At 43.1% G+C, this 17,213-nt stretch overlaps 1 protein-coding gene across 2 annotated transcripts in view; it reads left to right on the top strand.

The window, feature by feature from the left end:
• Positions 1–17,213, top strand: part of SLC9A7 (solute carrier family 9 member A7) — a 187,954-nt gene that overhangs the window by 149,265 nt on the left and 21,476 nt on the right. For both annotated transcript variants that reach the window (XM_075538636.1, XM_075538635.1), the window contains exons 13-14: positions 6,123–6,182; positions 11,427–11,490. In XM_075538636.1, the coding sequence (XP_075394751.1) occupies positions 6,123–6,182; positions 11,427–11,490 (124 nt within the window). The remainder of the gene's footprint in view (positions 1–6,122; positions 6,183–11,426; positions 11,491–17,213) is intronic.

Raw genomic sequence — 17,213 nt, 5'->3', positions numbered from 1 at the left:
ATTGTTGGCCTGTACCGATTAAACCCTTAAGTGACTGGATACTATTCACGTGAAACGCGGGGATTGGTGATAGAGAAAAACTTTCAATAACATTCATCCACAAAGGCAGAATCATGCCTGCCAGACTAATACATGTCATAAGAAAGCAAAGAGGGCATTAAAACAGTAAATATGCGTAGCCCTGGGCCATATTTATTGGACACCTTCAAAGCTAGAGATCTCAACCAAAGTCCAACAACTGCCAGTTTCATAAACCTTGGGCTAGCAATCATCTCCTTCCTCTCACACTAGGGTGTTTCAGCCTTATCCAAAGAAGTATGTCAGTTCCTTAAATCTGCTACAGGTGAGTTTGAGGTAAAGCCTAGTTCCCTTAGTGGGGTTTCACATCAGTTCCTTCTGCTGTGATCTATAAAGGATGTATACCTCGAAAGGACTCAGTCAAAAGTCTCAATTGTCTATAGCATATGGCCTGGGTCACCAAGAAATGAATAGAAGCTAGGTCAAAAGTGCTCAATAAGGGACATAGTAGCGGGTGTTTTTTCCCTTTGGGATTTATGTAAGTATGCGTTAGCGTGGTTTTTTTTTTCCTATATGAGGTTGCTCTGCACAGTTTATCCAGCAATATGGGTGTTATAGCCTTCTCTGAGACATACACATTACCTTAACACCCCTCCCTGCCCCCATCCACTATCCTGGTTTTCATTTCCAGTAAGGTTTGCTTATCACTCTTGTAGGAGTGTCTGTTAATTTGGGGTGATCTTAGCACAATGTTGTCCAGCAGCAACTGAATGGTCTTCTCCCTCTCCCTCTGTCTTGAGAAACCGACTTCAGCTGAGTAAGATCTCCTCTGTTGAGGTGGTTTTTAAGATGCACCTGTAAAGCGAGTGATTGATGGTTCATGGGCTCCAGGTAGGCTCGCTACCTCATTACTTGGGAGATCAGATTAGATTACATAACCTGAGAGTAGAAGCCTGACTTTGTTTTGGTGTTGTGATCAACTAACTTCACTCAGCACAATGATTTCGAAGTCCATAGTATTCCATTGTGTGTATGCACCATAGTTTCTTAATTCATTCTTTTGCTAATGGGCATTTTGACTGTTTCCAGCTTCTTGCTCTTGTGAACTGGGTTGCAATGAACATGGGAGAGCATATGTCAGTTCGTGTTCTGTCTCTTGTTTTTCTGGGCTGTATGCCCAGCAAAGGTTTTGCTGGGTCGTTTGGTATTTCAATCAGTAGTTGTTTTAGGTAGCACCGTATCATTTTCCACAATGGTCGTACCTATGAAGTCCGCAAGCAGTGTATAAGAGTTCCAACTTTCTGTATCCTCTCCAGCATTTGTTGTTCTCTGTTGTTGTTGTTTGTTGTTTGGGCTATCATTGTGGGTATAAAGTGATAACTCATTGTCGTTTTGAATTACATCTCCCGGCTAGCTAGTGATCTAGAGCATTTCCTCGTGTTTGTTAGTCATTCAAGTATTGGCCCTGGTGAAGTGTCTATTCGTGTCCTTTGCTTGCCTTTTAATTGGATTTTTTTTTCCTATTCAGGTGTTGCAGAAGTCTGCACATTTTAGTAATTACCGGTAATCCCTTGTCCGCTGTGTCATTGCTAGAGATATTTTCCCAATCTGTGGGCTCTCATTGTACTCTTTTGATGAAGTCTTTAGACGTGCATAAGTTTTATATTTTTAATAGGTCTCGCTCATCTATTTTGTCTTTCACTGTGTATACTCCTTTTATTATATTTGATAGTCGGTGTATGCCTGCCATAGGGCCCTTAAGCTTGTCTCAATTTTTTACAGTTGTATTGGCACATAATTGTTGGTCTCAATTTTCTCATTGATGTTCACATTTGGTAAATCAGGTCTCTGACCCATCTTGGGTTTATGCGTGTGCATGAAGAGAGGCATGAGCCCTATTTTATTCTTCTGCAGTTGGAGACCCAATTTTCCTGCAGCATTTGTTGAAGAGAATGTCTCTTTCCCATTTTAATATTTTTTGACTCTTTGCCAAAAACCTGTTGCCTGTAGGTGGATATTCTTATTTATGGTTTTCTAGCCTGTTTCATTGGTCTATGTATCATATCTATCATTGTACACCACTAGGCGATTTGGTTACTGTGACTATAATAGATTTTGAGATTGGGTAGTGCCAGGCTTCCTATTTTGTTCCTTTTGGGGGAGAAGTTCTTTGCTTATTTTGTACCCCTTCCCTATCCATATGAAGATGGTAATTAGGTTTTCCCTTTTTTAAAAAAAAAGAATGAAGTTGGAATTTAAATCAGAATTATATTTTTTGGTAGATTGGTTTAGACAGTATTGGCCTTTTCACAATATTGTCTATGAACACAGGATAGTCTTCCATTTGTGTAGGTCTCTTTGGGTTTCTTGTAGTATTGTTCTGTAATTTTCCTTTGTAAAGGTCATTTGTTTCTTTCATTTGGTTTATTTCAGAGTCTTTCATGGACCTTTTCTGAGCTCTTTTCACTGGTATATGGGAATGCAATTGATTTCTGTTTATTAATTGTGTATCCTGCTGCTTTACTAAATCCTTCAATTGTTTCCAACAGTCTTTTTGTGCTTCTCTCTATAACATCATATGGCCTTCAGATAGCAAGAATTTCACACCTTCTTTGCCCAATTGTATCCCTTTCAATTGTTCAGTGGTTTGGGCTAAGACTTCCAGCAGTGATGTTGAATAAGGGTGATTACAAGGGTCACCCTTGTCTAATTCCCATTTTCAGGGTTAATGTTTTCAGTTTAGCCCCATTGAGCATGAAATTGGCTGCTGAATTTTTTTATATGGCCTTTATTATTATGTGGAAGAATTTGGACATCCCCTTGCAGAAGGGCTGCAGGGAGGAGTTGAGCCAGTCAGGGTACAATGTAGCAACGATGAAACATACAGTTTTCCTCTAGTTCTTGAATGCTTCCTCTCCCCCCACTATCATGATCCCAACTCTACCTTACAAATCCGGTTGGACCAGAGGATGTACACTGGCACAGGTAGGAACTGGAAACACAGGGAATCCAGGACAGATGAACCCCTCAGGACCAGTGGTGAGAGTGGTGATACTAGAAAGGTGGAGCGAAGGTGAGGGAGAAAGGGAGAACTGATTACAATTATCTACATATAACCTCCTCCGTGGGGATTGACAGTGGAGAATTGGGTGAAGGGAGACGTCGGATGGTGGAAGATATGACAAAATAATAATAATTTATAAATTATCAAGGTTTAATGGGGGAGGGGGAGCAGGGAGGGAGGGGAAAATGAGGAACTGATACCAAGGGCTTAAGTAGAAAGCAAATGTTTTGAGAATGATGATGGCAACATATGTATAAATATGCTTGACATAAAGGATGGATATATGGATTGTGATAAGAGTTGTACGAGCCCCCAATAAAATGATTTTTTTAAATTTCCCTTTTACTCCTATCTTACTGTTTTTATTAGAAATGGATGTTGGATATTGTCAAATGATTTTTTCCCTCCATCTATTGATGTGATCATGTGGTTCTTTTTCTGTCGTTATTTTGTTGTTGTTCTTATTCTTTATCTTGTTTATGTGGTTGGCTACACTGATTGTTTTTCTAATGTTGAGCCGTCCTTGCATCCTTAGTATGACTCCTGTAAGGAATTTTGGGGCGCGAAACAGAACCAAAGATCCAATCGGCTAAATTTAGAAGCAGGCTTTATTGGGAGGCTTGCGGGCGGATTCAGCAACTCAGGGGATTGAGCCTTTGAAACCGCACTTTGGGAAATTGGGGCTGCGTCTTTATACCCCTGCTGGCAGGCACAGCTGGGAAGGGTCTAAGCTGGGGAGGATCTGTGCACACAGGTGCTTCAGAAGGGAGAAGGTCTTTGACCCTATCTATATGCCAAGGACGGGTAGAGTGGAGTGTGCTTATCTTCAGAAAACATTCTGGCTCCGGGAGGAGCCGGCTCCAGGAATGTGAAGGTTGAGCAGGGGAGGGGGAGATCAGTGAGAGGGAGGTCAGTGAAAGGGAGGTCTATGAGAGGTGCATTCTGAGAGCCAAGCTGAAGGCACCGGATTCAAAATGGAGTCCCTTTTGCCAAGACCAGGCAAATCCTACTCAGTCATGATGAATTGTGTTTTTTTCTGTTATGTTGTTGGATTCTATTGGTCAGAATTTTGTTGTGTTTTTTTGTTGCTGTTGTTGTGGGGTTTTTTTTGCCTTTGGGATATACGTCTGGAACGTTCCGTCTCTGTGGAATCTTTGCCTCATTTTGATATCAGAGTTAGACCCCCTTCATAGGATGAGTTTCGAATTTTGTTGTCCCTTCCTATATTCTGGAATAGTCAGTGTAGAATTGGTGACATTTCTTCCCTGAATACTTGTTAGAATTCCTCTGGAAAGCCATTTAGCCCTGGGCTTTACTTGGTTGGACATTTCTTGTTGGCCTTCTTTCTTTCTTCTTTTTTTGAGGCTTTGTTTGTGTTTTCTACATCCAGCTGCATTAATTTGGATAGACGGTGTCTTTCTAGGTATTTGTCCATTGCTTATAGGGCAGCTGTTCTCAACCTGTGGGTCGTGACCCCTTTGGGGGTCGAACGACCCTTTCACAGGGGTCGCCTGATTCATAACAATAGCAAGATTATAGTTACAACGTAGCAACAAAAATAATTTTATGATTGGGGGGGGGTCACCACAAGATGAGGAACTGTAATAAAGGGTCGTGGCATTAGGAAGGTTGAGAACCACTGTTATAAATGATCAGACGTGTTGGTGGACAGTATTTTTGTTGTTGTTATGCTATTAGGTGCCATTGAGTCAGTTCTGACCCATAGCACCCATCTGCACAGCAGAACAAACACTGCTGGTCGTGCACCATCCTTGTAATTGCTCCTATGCCTGAGCCCATTGTGGCAGCCATGGCGTCAATCCATTTCCTCTTGTCTTTGAAGTTTTGCCAACCTTGCCTTTTAACCCCCTAGAGTACTCCCTTGGGTTTGTGTGGTTTTCAGTTGTTTGTTTTTCTTGATTTGGGTGGGGGGGTCTACTGTTATTGTCTATGTTTCCACAACACTTTGGTACAGCTATTCGTGTTTAAGATTTGGGGTTGAATAGAGGTTATTGGTTCTGTCTAGTGACGTGAAGAGGTCTAGTCGTTGGAAAACATACAGTGTTGAAATGGGGAAAGGGGAAGCAAGATGAGTGATGGGGGAAAGTGGGGGGAATAAGAGAGAGGATAAAATAAAGGCAGTGTGACTAATAAAAGCAGCCTTCTGGACAGAGCGACAGGTTTGTGAAACCGATGGGGAAATGTATTTTCGGAAGAGTAATCAGGATAGGAATGGGAAAATGGCCTGTGCCGAAGAGGAGCGGGCTCACAGGAGTGACTTGTGCCATTGGTCTCCAGTAAAGTAGAGTCCGTCAGCAGGTGTTGCTGTGCGCACATTTCAGAAACATGGGCTTCCTTAGCTTTTATGTTGATTTTCTCACTGCCACCAAGGGCAAGCTGTCCCTCTTAGGGCTGTCTCGTCAGTAGTTGTTGAGCTCTTCTTATGTTTGTGATCTGGCATCCATAGTTCCCATCCCTAGAAGATGACCTTAGGGATGAACCCGTGGGGAGCATGGTTTACTTGTCTAGGAAAAAAAGGTCATTTTCATCTTTATCATGTCAATTTTCAGTAAGATGCTACTTTTGGTTCTCTCTGTAAAGGCATTCCCTATTAACCTTTTCCTTCCTTCTTTTTTAATGTGGATGTGTCTGGCTTTATGAAAGAAAGTCCTGAGAAATTCTGTGCATCAGTTTATGGGTTGCTTTTCTTCATCTGGTTTGATTACATTATATTTTGAGAGGCACGTCTTCATTTCTAGCTTGGTTCAGAGCTTCTTTTAAGCAACCTCTTAACATTGGGGCTTCAAATAGGTATTTAGCAGCTTCTCCGTATCTTTGGGTTTAGAGAGTGGGGGGTACATTTAAAAGAAGGTATTGATTTGAATTTAAAATGAGGTGGCCTTGAACGGTGAAAAGAATTATATGAGCCCCAATAAATTGTTAAAATTAAAAAAAAAATGAGGTGGCCCAGGACATGTCCCCAGAGCTTTGACCTGCCCCAGTCCCTGACGCACTCCCATTCCCTTCTCGTGCTGCCCAGAGTTGGCGTTGAGGAGCGCCGTGAAGAGGACCAGAATGGACATCACTGGCTGTACTTCAGGTGACACACGGGCGCTCTCTAAAAGAAGGAGCTGGGCTTGGCTTTTGTCTTCTTGCTAACCTGGGATATTTCTCTTTATGCTGTTTGTCTCTTTACTCTTTCCTGCGTGCATCTCCCTACCCTCTACCCTCCCCTCGCATATACTTTAACAAGGGGCCAGCAGATTCAGTCAACTCTAATCATTTTTCTACCTTTTCTCTGGTTGATTGGTGTTTCAGGGTTCTTGAGATTATGCGCCTTTCCCCCTCCTTTGGAACAGTGTGTTGCTTACATAAAGAACCTGATTTGCTTAGTGTTTTCTTCGGGTAAACTGCCCATTTTCAGAGGCGTGCTTTCCCCACAATAGCCTGCTTATGATCTAATAAATCCTGCTTTAAATTTTTTAAAAAAATAACTAGAGATTTTCATTTCAGCTGTGGCTTCAGGGTGTGGCCTACACCATCTTAATTAAACACCAGTGCCGTGCTGTTTTAATTTATTAACTTACGTATTTGTGTACTTGTACCTTATCCAAAGATAATGAAAAACAGGGTGTTTGTTTTTTTTAACCAAAAAAAGCTAACCATTCCTCTAATGCAGTTTGTCTTTCAGTGTCCAGTCAAGTTCATGATAAGGTTACATGGACTAGTGGTAACAGCAGGACAATCGGAATAAAACCTTAAATGTTACTTCTTTCTTTCCGTAGCTTTAGTCACCAAGCTTTCTTTCTGATCCCATGCTGGTAGGTAAATCAAACGCAAGCTCAACTTGCACTCTGGTTTTAGCATTGCTACAATATTCCACAGCTTGCCAACCATGGTCAAAGCAGTGAGCGATACATGCAGTGGGGCCTGGATTTCAAGAAACCATCAGGACCCAGACGGGTGCAATAAAGGCACAATGACACACATGAAAACAGTTGAAGTATTTACATTTAATGGAATCATTCAAATTAAATATATATCGATGAAAATAAAACACCTACAAGATTTAAAATTGTACAGCATTTTATGTGGCTATTAATTAGAATGTGTACATTTTAAATGATCTTTATTCATTCCTGAATGAGTTCATCAGTTGGTCGATTTTCTCAGTGTGGGCTTTCCACATTTGTCTCATTCCCAATGAAAGTAAAGACAATTTAGCTCATTTCGGAAAACTGTGCTCTGATGACTTCAACCGTGATTATCAGGAGAATATGCTAAAGGATGATATGCTATAATGGTACAAAGAGTTCTAGGTTTATGATCGTGTGCAGGATAAAAGCAACACAGAGTGAGTCAGTAGAGAAATCTATATTGTAGACAGTTTGTCTGGAATGGGGAATTTAGAAAAGTTAAGAGGCGCTCAAGTCCCCGGCGACATAATGAAACCACTGTTCTGGACTTTATTGCTGCCCAACACAGTAGCCTACTCCATTGCTTTATCTCCTCTTCTCAGAGACCAGTTTGGATCTGGGCTGTGCATCAGTCAAGGTGGGGCTGTTCATGGGAAGCCACAGGGCCCAGTGTCCTCCTTGGGCGGTTCCACAGTCCTACCAGTAAAGTAATGGTAGTTGATTGGTGCTATTGAGTTAATTCTGACTCACAGCAACCTTATCGGAGAGAGGAGAGTTGCCCTGTAGAGTTTTCAAGGTTGTAATCTTCAGAAGAGGTTACCAGCTCTTTCTCCCTTGGAGCGTCTGGGTGGGCTCAAACCACTGACCTTTCCGTAACGAAATGTTTAACTGTTCTACTACCACTGATCCTTTAAAGTAATTATTAAATAAGCGTAAAGTAGATAGCCTTTAATTGGGAAAGTAATCACAGAAGAATCTATTTGTATCTATCAGCCACTAGTCTGTTTCCTCTTTAAAAAGTTGGAACAAGCTGGGAAACAGATCTTTACTTCCTTTTTCAGGAAATCTCCTCGGCACTTAGACCGGTAGGAGGGACAGCCAATACTCTGTCCTACAGGGTCCTTCCATATTCCTCTGTTCCATGATAGGACCCAGCAGGTCCTTTTGGGTACAGTGCGGTCAGAGGTTTGGGATGCATCTTGGAAAGGTGATTGATAGCAAGTGGCTGCCCCGAGGGTCTGAACTTCCACAGCAGAAGGATGGTATATGCAAGGAAAGGGAACACTGGCTAAGATTTTCCTCGAACTCCAGATTTCCATGGGACGGGCACAACCAGATCTGAGAACGCCTGCATGGACTGCATTTTGGTGACCTGTTTGTCGCAACTAGCATTTTTCTCCTTGTCCTTTTGTATTAGAATATGACTATGGGAGTTCCCTGGAAAAGAAAGCCACATGATTGCTAGTATCGGGTTTCACTAACCCTATTGCAGCACATTATGCCTGTGGATTGTTGTGATTTGTGGTTTTCAGGCCCTGAAATAATAGGAGATCCTGACTCATCAGTATTAGATTGAATTGCAGAGATAGGAAAATAGATCGGTATATTTTAGCAGTATTTTTTACCAAGATTTGATATTTTTTCATTGTGCAACATTTAAAATGTGCAGCAACAAAAGAACATAAGTACATCAAACCTCACTGCCATGGAGTCGGCCTCGTAGCCACTGGAGGGCCGGGTACAGCTGCCGAGAGGGTTTCCAAGACTAACTGTGGATGGGAGTAGATGCCCTCATCCTTATCCTGCAGAGCAGCCGGTGGTTTCTGTCGCTGATGTGTGGTTAGCAGTCCAGTGCAGAACCAACACGTCACCTTGATTTACTAGTTGTTAGCATTTTGTCCTTTAAAAATATCATGTTGTATTCTCTCAGTCTCTCTTCACTATTTCGAAGTACATTACAGACATCATGCCTTTGCACCCCCAGTCTGTGTCTCCTAGTGAGTCAGTCTCTTGTATCATAACCCTTCTCTCACTCTAAAGGAGATTAAAGAGGTTTTATATGCATTCAAAATCCAATCAGAGTTTACTCTGGTTTGCATCTCCCTTTAGTCTTGTTTATCTACAGCAATCATTTTGACTTTCAGGGTGTATGTGTCTCTTATGACATTTTTTAATTGAGAGTCATGTTATTTAAAAAATACAAAATAATTAAAGCCTCTAGTTTGGATGCGAGAGTATATGAATGTATAATATTTACCCTAATGTCTCTAAAATATATCAAAAGAGTACAATTATGGAGTGTGGTAAATTGATAATTGATAATCTTATGACTTTTTTTCAGCATAAGCATGGCACACACTGAAACCTTTTTCCTCTGCCCACACACTTCCTTTTTCTTCTAGGCGGATAAAGTCATTTTATCATGCTTAAAATGTACAATGCAGAAAGGAGAGATTATGGGTGGCAGGGCAGAGCTGCCATATGATTGGCCATACAGTACTTAATGACACAGTCCTCTGCTCACATACCTGTGTTGCCCTTGTCTCACAATAGCCTCTCTGTGGTGAGAGTGAGGGCTTCCGTGTCCTTGGTGTTCTGGGAGGCCTTTTGAGAGATGCTTGGGTCACGTGCCCCTGGTGACCGAGAGCTAAATATGGAGTCAATTAGTCTGGGATGGAGAGGCTTTGTGTTCCTCCAGAATCCAGAGAACACGGCCCAATACTGGGATGCCTAGCTGTTGATCTTACAAATATTGATAAAACAAACATTGAGAAAATTTCCAACTACTATACATGAAGAGATTAAAAACAGGTGGGGGTTAAAGAACAATAGCTAGAAATTCTATGTATAACCACTTGTGTGTGTGTATATACATATATATAAAACATTTGGGGGTACTTTGGGGCATGACTTTCATGGGTAGCCCCTTGATCCCTGAGTTAGATGGCTTTCATGTCAACAAATCTCTGAGGTTATTTTGCTCGAGATTCTCTAGATAGTGTGCAATTGTGAGGATGAGAGAGTAGAGGTTGGCCTTGAGAGGGCAGTAGGCACATCTGCAGTGTCTTCTCCCCCTCTTTTCTGTTAAGCCTGTTTTCTCAATCAGAGCCTGGACATCACCAGTGGGGAAGAAGAAGAGGAGAAAAAAGTTAGGTATTTATAAAGGCCTTTGTGTACCTTCTGTCTGCTTACAGGAATCAGTACCGGCCTTAAAAGTCAAATGAGACCTAACCTAAATGCTGTATTTTCTGTCCACCTCTTGTGCTACTGTCCATTTTTGCTACACTGGAGATAATGAGGTAATAGATGGAACTTGCTTAGCATCTTTGTATCCTCCTCAATCATCCCCCATCATCTATGGTGCAGTTCTGTGCCTCAGAATGAGCACGGCAAAGAGATAAAACATTAACAATCATGTCTAGCAGTAGCTCGAGTTTTACTAGGCCAAGACAATTACCCTGGTGATTTTATGAAATTTGTTATAAAGTATTTTGCCACTTGGCTTTATCCATTTGGTCTCCACTTGGCTTTATCCATTTGTGTGAAATCTCAAGTCCTCTTTGCTGTAGAACTGAGAGCATCAGGACTAAAAACAGCTCAAGACTAGTTAATGATATGGATGTTGAAGTATTTAAGGAATATATACTGATGCCTGTAACTTAGAGATGCATCAAAAAATAAGGTGGTTAATCGAGAAATTGGTATATATGTATATAATAAAGGAATGCAGTAAAATGATGATAGACTCCAGGTGGAGGACATACAAAGGTTCTCTATTGTTTTTTAATTTCCCCCTGCATATATGAGAACTTTGATATTCAAATACCAGGGAAGTAAACGTAGGGAGAAAATGAAGAAACAGAGAAGAAAAGGCCCAGTACTGTGAGACTCTCATGCTGATAACTGGAGCCATCTAGGATGGGAAGGCAGCTAGACCATTGTTTGTGTATATTGTTTTCCAAAAACAGCTGTCTGTGTATATTGTCTTTCCAGTAGTAGTTAGGTGATGTAGTGGCTAATACATTGAACTGTTTAACCTCAAGGTCAACAGTTTGAATCCATCAGCTGCTCTATGAGAGAAAGATGAGGCTTTCTGCTACCATAACCATTTACAGCCTCAGAAACCCATAAGGGCACTTGAACCCATAGGGTTGTTATGAGTCCGAAGCCACTCAACGGCAGTGAGTTTTTGTTTTGATGTTTTCATTTGCTTAGGGTCTAAACATTCCGGAGAGTACTGATCCGCCCTCTGGGATTTGGTGTGCTATGAGGCCTCTCTTATGACTCTTGCATGATGACCTTTCAGCTAACCACTCCTGCTTTGGGGAGATGATCAACGTTTGGGCTACATTTAGGTAACACGGATAGCCTAGTCCAAGTTAATGCTTTCTGGTTTTCTCTTTTTGTTTCTCCCTGGTGATTTATAGAGTTGGCGTTGACCCAGATCAAGACCCACCACCCAACAATGACAGCTTTCAAGTCTTACAAGGGGTAAGTCACAAGAGACATTTGTTTCCATCATTAGAAGTAGTTGAATTGTAACTTTGCACCTGCTTCATTGCCTGGATTCCTTCCCTGTAAGCTGGACAAGTAGGTCCTTGTTATCCCCATTTCAAGTGATACAAAGTTAACATTTGAAAGTTTAACTGCATCTTCTAAGTCAAAGAATTAGAAAGTTATTGAGACAAGATTTGACCTCAGTGTGTGTTTTGTTAAACAACAATATAACAGGGATGGGGCGAACACCAAGAGTATTTAAGCAAAATATCCCACTCGGCACCTTTCCAGAATAAATATATTGGGGATTTACTCCCTGTTACTGGTTCTGAGTCTTATCAGAGGTAGCTGGACAGAGGAAGGGGAAAGTGCTATGATTTAATTATCCAGTCCATGGAGTTTAAGGAAAATAAGATTGTAGGCACTCTTGCTCTTCCAGGGCCTGGAGTGCTCTAGAACTCTCGGAGTTCCTCACCAGCCCTGCGGGGGCAGAACAGCAGATCCCACTCTCTTAGGTGCTAAAGGTCATAGCATTGCTAACAAGGCTTGGGTAGGGTAGTGGCATAAGTGTGGGTCTGGAGTAGAGGGCTGGGAAGCCTGGCTGTAGAAACAAGGAGCAGCAGAGCCTTGAAACAGTCTCTAGAAGGGGCTTTCTGTGGCCCCTGCTAGTGTGAGAGTAGGGCACAGAGGGATTCAGGGTGGAACCCCTGTAGGGGAGAGGAGGGGAGAGTAACTCTCCAATATATTATTCTGGAAAGATGGGGAGTTGAAGACTTTGCTTGAACATTCTTTGAGTTCATCCCATCCCTGTAAGATGTTATTGAGCAAAATAAACACCGAGGTCCATTCTTGGCTCTATCACTGTGTTAGTCTGGGTACGTTAGAGAAACAAATCCACAGAAACTTATGTATAAGAGAGAGTTTTATCTAAAGGGCAAGTGTGCATCAAGAAAACATCCCAAGCCAGTGCTGCCCAAGCTCACAAGTCCAGCTTTAACCCATATGTCCGACACCAATCCACAAAGTCCTCCTCCATCTCACAAAACACACACTATAATGCCGACTGCAGGAGGAAAGATGAGTCAGTGAATGTGTAAACATCTCAGCGCTGGCAGGGGTCTCCACATGGCTGCTCCAGCACCCAGGGCTGCATCGGGGCAGGTCCATGTGGCTTCTCCTCAGGGACATCCTGCAGGAAGTGAGCCCCGCCAGCTAAAGCAAGGAACTGGACAAGGCAGCTGCACCCTGGTGTGACCATCAGAAAGCAAGAGACCCGAGAACTAGAAAGGCGAGGCTCACCGAGCCATTTATCCCTCTGCCCTTTAATTAACCACACACGTGTTTATCAGCCAGGTTGGCACAATAAACTAACTCAATCACTTTCCAATCTATCGTTGCCGTTGATTTGTCATCAATTCCATTTACTATCGCTGCATAACATACTGCCTCAAGACAACATTTTATTAAATGACTCTCTGGGTCAGGTATTTGGGAAGAACATAGCGGGGGCAGTTTGCCTTAGTTTCCGGATATAGTATGGACCACTTTGCCTTTCTTGCAGGAAGTCTAGGGCCTGAGCTGGGAAAACTCAAAGGCTGGGGGTTACTAGATGGTAGGGGTCTGGAATCATCCGAAGGCGTATTCACTCATATGTCTAGGATCTGGCCTGAGAGCACTCAAAGACTAAGCGTACTGGCTGGAAGGCCTACCCACGACTTCTCCATGGGCCCCGAGCTGCCTCACAGCATGGTGGCACTTCCAAAAGCGAGTGTTCCAGTCTCTACGGTGGTAGCGGCATCACAGTCGCTGACCTGGCCTTGGAAGTATTACGGTGTCACTTCCATGGCGCTCTGTTGCTAGGGTCCAGATGCAAGGGATGGAGATCCAGGCGATAAACTCTGAGTAGAAGGAGGGCCAAAGAATTTATGTTTCGTTGTGGGGCTGTCGGATGAGTGTGTATCTAGGCTTTGTTCCTTTACCAGTTAAGCAAGGTTGACTAGAGAAACAAATCCAGTGACACTCATCTGTGTCAGAAAGAGCTTTCATGAAGAAGTGATTGGGTATCAGGAAAACATCCCAGCCCAGTCCAACCCGAGTCCATAAGTTCGACACTAGTTCATAAGTCACTCGTCAGACTCACACAGCCACGTGCCATGAGATAGAATGCATATAGAAGATCGCAGGCTGGTAGGTGCAAAGTTGTGGTCCAATGGTGGTGGATGCATTTCCAGGGCTCTGGCCGCCATCGAGGTCAGCCAGCAGGGAGGTGAAGGCAGAGAGAGGGAGGTAGGTTCCCAGGGCCCTCCTTATGAGAATGCCACACCCACAAGGAGTCCCCATCAGGCTGCGACCTGATTGACTGGTTAAATACCACCCTGCACTCTTCTATAGCTTCAGGGTCACGTGAAATTATGTAACCACCACACAAGTTAAGAAAAGAAGAGGGATCGGAATAAAAATGATATTGAAATGTTTCTCCTTTGGCCTTGAGAGTCTAGAATCATTTTGTCTGGCATTGAATACCTAGTGTTGAGCACGTGGGAGGAGCTCAGAGGGCCAGTGGAAGAGTGCAAGATGGAACAGGACAGCAGGAGTCTTTTCTGACCACTTGTGTCTTCTGTGAAACGGTGCGAGAGTCCTTCCTTTTTCCCCGTCAGCTGCTTATTGCACTTACTCTTGCACTTAACCGTAAATGCAATCTACAGATTTCATATCCATAGAGTCCTCTAAATGGTTCCATCTACCGAATTTGATGTAGCAAATCTCCCCAAATGTGCTGCTGGGTGGGGCAGCTGTGGCTTTTTCTGGTACCTTCCATGGGGGTTACAGTCTGATAAGGTGCCTGTGTTGGTTTCATAGGGCGCCTGTCACACAGTACCACAAACGGGGTGAATTTTATTCTTTCATGGTTCTGGAGGATAGACGTTTAAAATCAAGGTGTCAGCAAGCCAGGTCATGGGTTCTCTGAAGATTCTAGGGCGATTATCTGTTCTCTGCTTTTCTCTTCACTTCTCCTGTGGCTGCGGACTCCCGGTGTCCCTGAGCTTGTAGATGCATCCCTCCAACCTCTGTCTCTGTCGCCCTGTGTGCATACATTGCTTCTCTTCTTAGCAGACACCAGTTATATGGAACTCGCTCCCCGCCTGATGACCTCATGGTACCTTCCTTGTGTCTACAAAGACCCTCTTTGTAAATAGGAAGGGGCTGCAGAAAGTGTGTGGGGAAATTCCATTCTCTTGTCATTCCATTTTCCAAGAGGTTTCGGAAGTCCTCTCGAAGCTTATAGTCACAGGTAGAGAAGGTTGGGACATGGGGACACAGGTCAGCCGAGGCTGCATCATAAGAGACACGAAAACCTCTGAGAGTTCTGGACATTTTGGACACATTTCTCAACGAGCTTCATAGAGATCTGGTGCCTACTTGAATGTGTTCCAGAAGACATTAGTGATTTCTTTAGATTTGGCCACTGTACCAATTGGAGCATGTGGTTTTTAAGTGACATTCTTGGAGAATTTGCTCTCTGATGCTACCTCTGGTTAAGGACCTTAGAAAAGAGGGGCTTAGGAACTGTATGCTTGGGACGTAATTTAGAGCAGCAGCGCTCTTGAGGAAACCTGAGGGAAAATTATGACGGAGAGCTTTCATTGTGTTGAGAGGCAAATGATAGTTCAGTTAGAATATGGACACCGCATTCCAAAGCATCCCCTCAAGATCCGTGGCCAGGCAAGATTCATTTTGTCAGGAAAATGAAGGCCAGCGAGAGAGCCAGAGCTTGGAGGAAAACCATTCTGACAATTTCAGACGTGTAAAGGCATCCCCGGGCTTTTCAAGGCGTCCCTTCCTCCCAACGTTGCCCTTCCAATATCTGTAAAAGGAAACAAAGGGGAGCGTTTTGTTTCGTGTATCTGAACTTATTATATCTAAGGGGCTTCACAAATTCATGGGGAAATAGATTTCTTAAAATTGTTCAGAACAAACTTGCTGTCACTTTTCCATGGAAATGCTTGCGGACACAGTGGAGCCCAAGTGCTAAGAGTTCTGGGATTTTGTCCATGCAGTGACAGAGCAGTGGAGGGGTCATGCAGGCCCTTTGGGGCAGCGAGCACTGGACTCACAGGGCTGGCAGTGACTTCTGCCACACTCCCGAGGGTGCCTCCTTTGCCAGCCCCAGCTAGGAGTAGCATGGCAGCTAATGTAGCTCAATGATTTTCTCGTCACCTCTTTCCTGCCAAGTCTCAGACACGATTGTGCAGAGGGGCCCTCAAAGTCAAGTCAGTTGGCATTTTGAAAGTCTCTCAAGTTTGCTCAGATAGCCGCCCCTCCTCCAAAAAAAAAAAAAAAAGGTAACCTTCAAGCTTGGGTTTCTGTACTGCAAGGGCCCCATTTCTCCACATCCTCATAGCCTGAGCCTTCTCGCTTCAGTGAGAGAGTCACGAGAAACAGAAATAAATGGGTTTCTAATTTTTGGGTGAAACCCTGGATTCTTGTAGTTTCCCTTGAATTGGGTCCAGGTCACATGCTCAGTGTTGTCATGAAACTGAAATCAGAGGTGGGGAAAATCCAGATGTTTATTCCCCGACTAGAAAGGAAAGGGCAAGTCTGTTTACTCCCGTTTTCTGAATGACCTTCTTAAAAACTAATATCCCTCAAATATCAAAACTTATCTTTGAAGGGAAAACATTACTTACAATAAGCAAAAATCTCCTTACTGGATCTAGAAACCCAAGATTATAAACTGAGTCATGGCTACCAAGCTCCAGAATATTGGCTCATTTGGCTAGAAGTTCTGGCTGTATATGAGGGAAGCATAAGGACACTGTGGGCAGACTTCAGCTTCGTGTCCCTGGCAAGCTTGACTCAATAAAACAAAACAAAACAAAACAAAAATCCAGTTGCTTTGTTTCCCTGGAGGTCTTGGTGAGTTTGCAACTCAAACACAAACAAGCCCAGCTGGAAGCAGGCCTCCCACTGCATTGAAGCGGGACTGTTCATGCCAGATACAGCTGAGATTTATGTTGGCCGGATATGCAGACAAATCATTCTCTTCCTTCCTGAAATTACTGAAGTGCCCTCATTGATGAAGCCACCTTTGGAGCAGCTAAAAAAGCACAGATTGGAATTTGTCGCTGCGTTATCATATCAGCAGGCGAGTCTCGTGATTTCAACTTGGGACAAGGTCACAAACAGGATATCGATGGATGTAGAGGAAAGGAAACTACGGGTGTGTGTGTGTGTGTGTGTGTGTGTGTGTGTGTGTGTGTGTGTGTGTGTGTGTTTGAAAGCTGTCGAAACCCCATTGATAATTCTGTGGACTTATGAATTTCAGGGCTAGTTCGATTTGCATGTGTTTCTGGGGCCTCTTGGTTTCTTAAATCTTCAGCTTCAACCTTTTTGAAAATTCAGTTTTTTTTAACTGGGGTACCTTTTCTCAAACTACTACCTCTTCCCCCTTTTTTGGTAGTTGTTCGGGGACCCTGATTTCACACACTGCTGTTCTTTATCTGGAATTTCAGAATGAATATTTATTCACTCATTTGGCCCTTTGAGCACCTGTTATATTTCAGATATTATTTCAGGCCCTGGTAAGACATCTGCCAACAAAAACAGTGGAATCCCCATCCCTACGGACTTGGTAAAGGGGATAAGAAGGGTAAGGGTGGAAAACTCTGTCTGCATACCCACCCAGGAGTATAGATTTATTTGTTTCTTGTCACTCG

The sequence above is a fragment of the Tenrec ecaudatus genome, chromosome X (genome assembly GCF_050624435.1).
Source record: "Tenrec ecaudatus isolate mTenEca1 chromosome X, mTenEca1.hap1, whole genome shotgun sequence".
NCBI classification, from domain to species: Eukaryota; Metazoa; Chordata; class Mammalia; order Afrosoricida; family Tenrecidae; genus Tenrec; species Tenrec ecaudatus.
The sequence above is the reverse complement of the archived record's forward strand: the minus strand, read 5'-3'. Positions and strand labels throughout refer to the sequence as shown.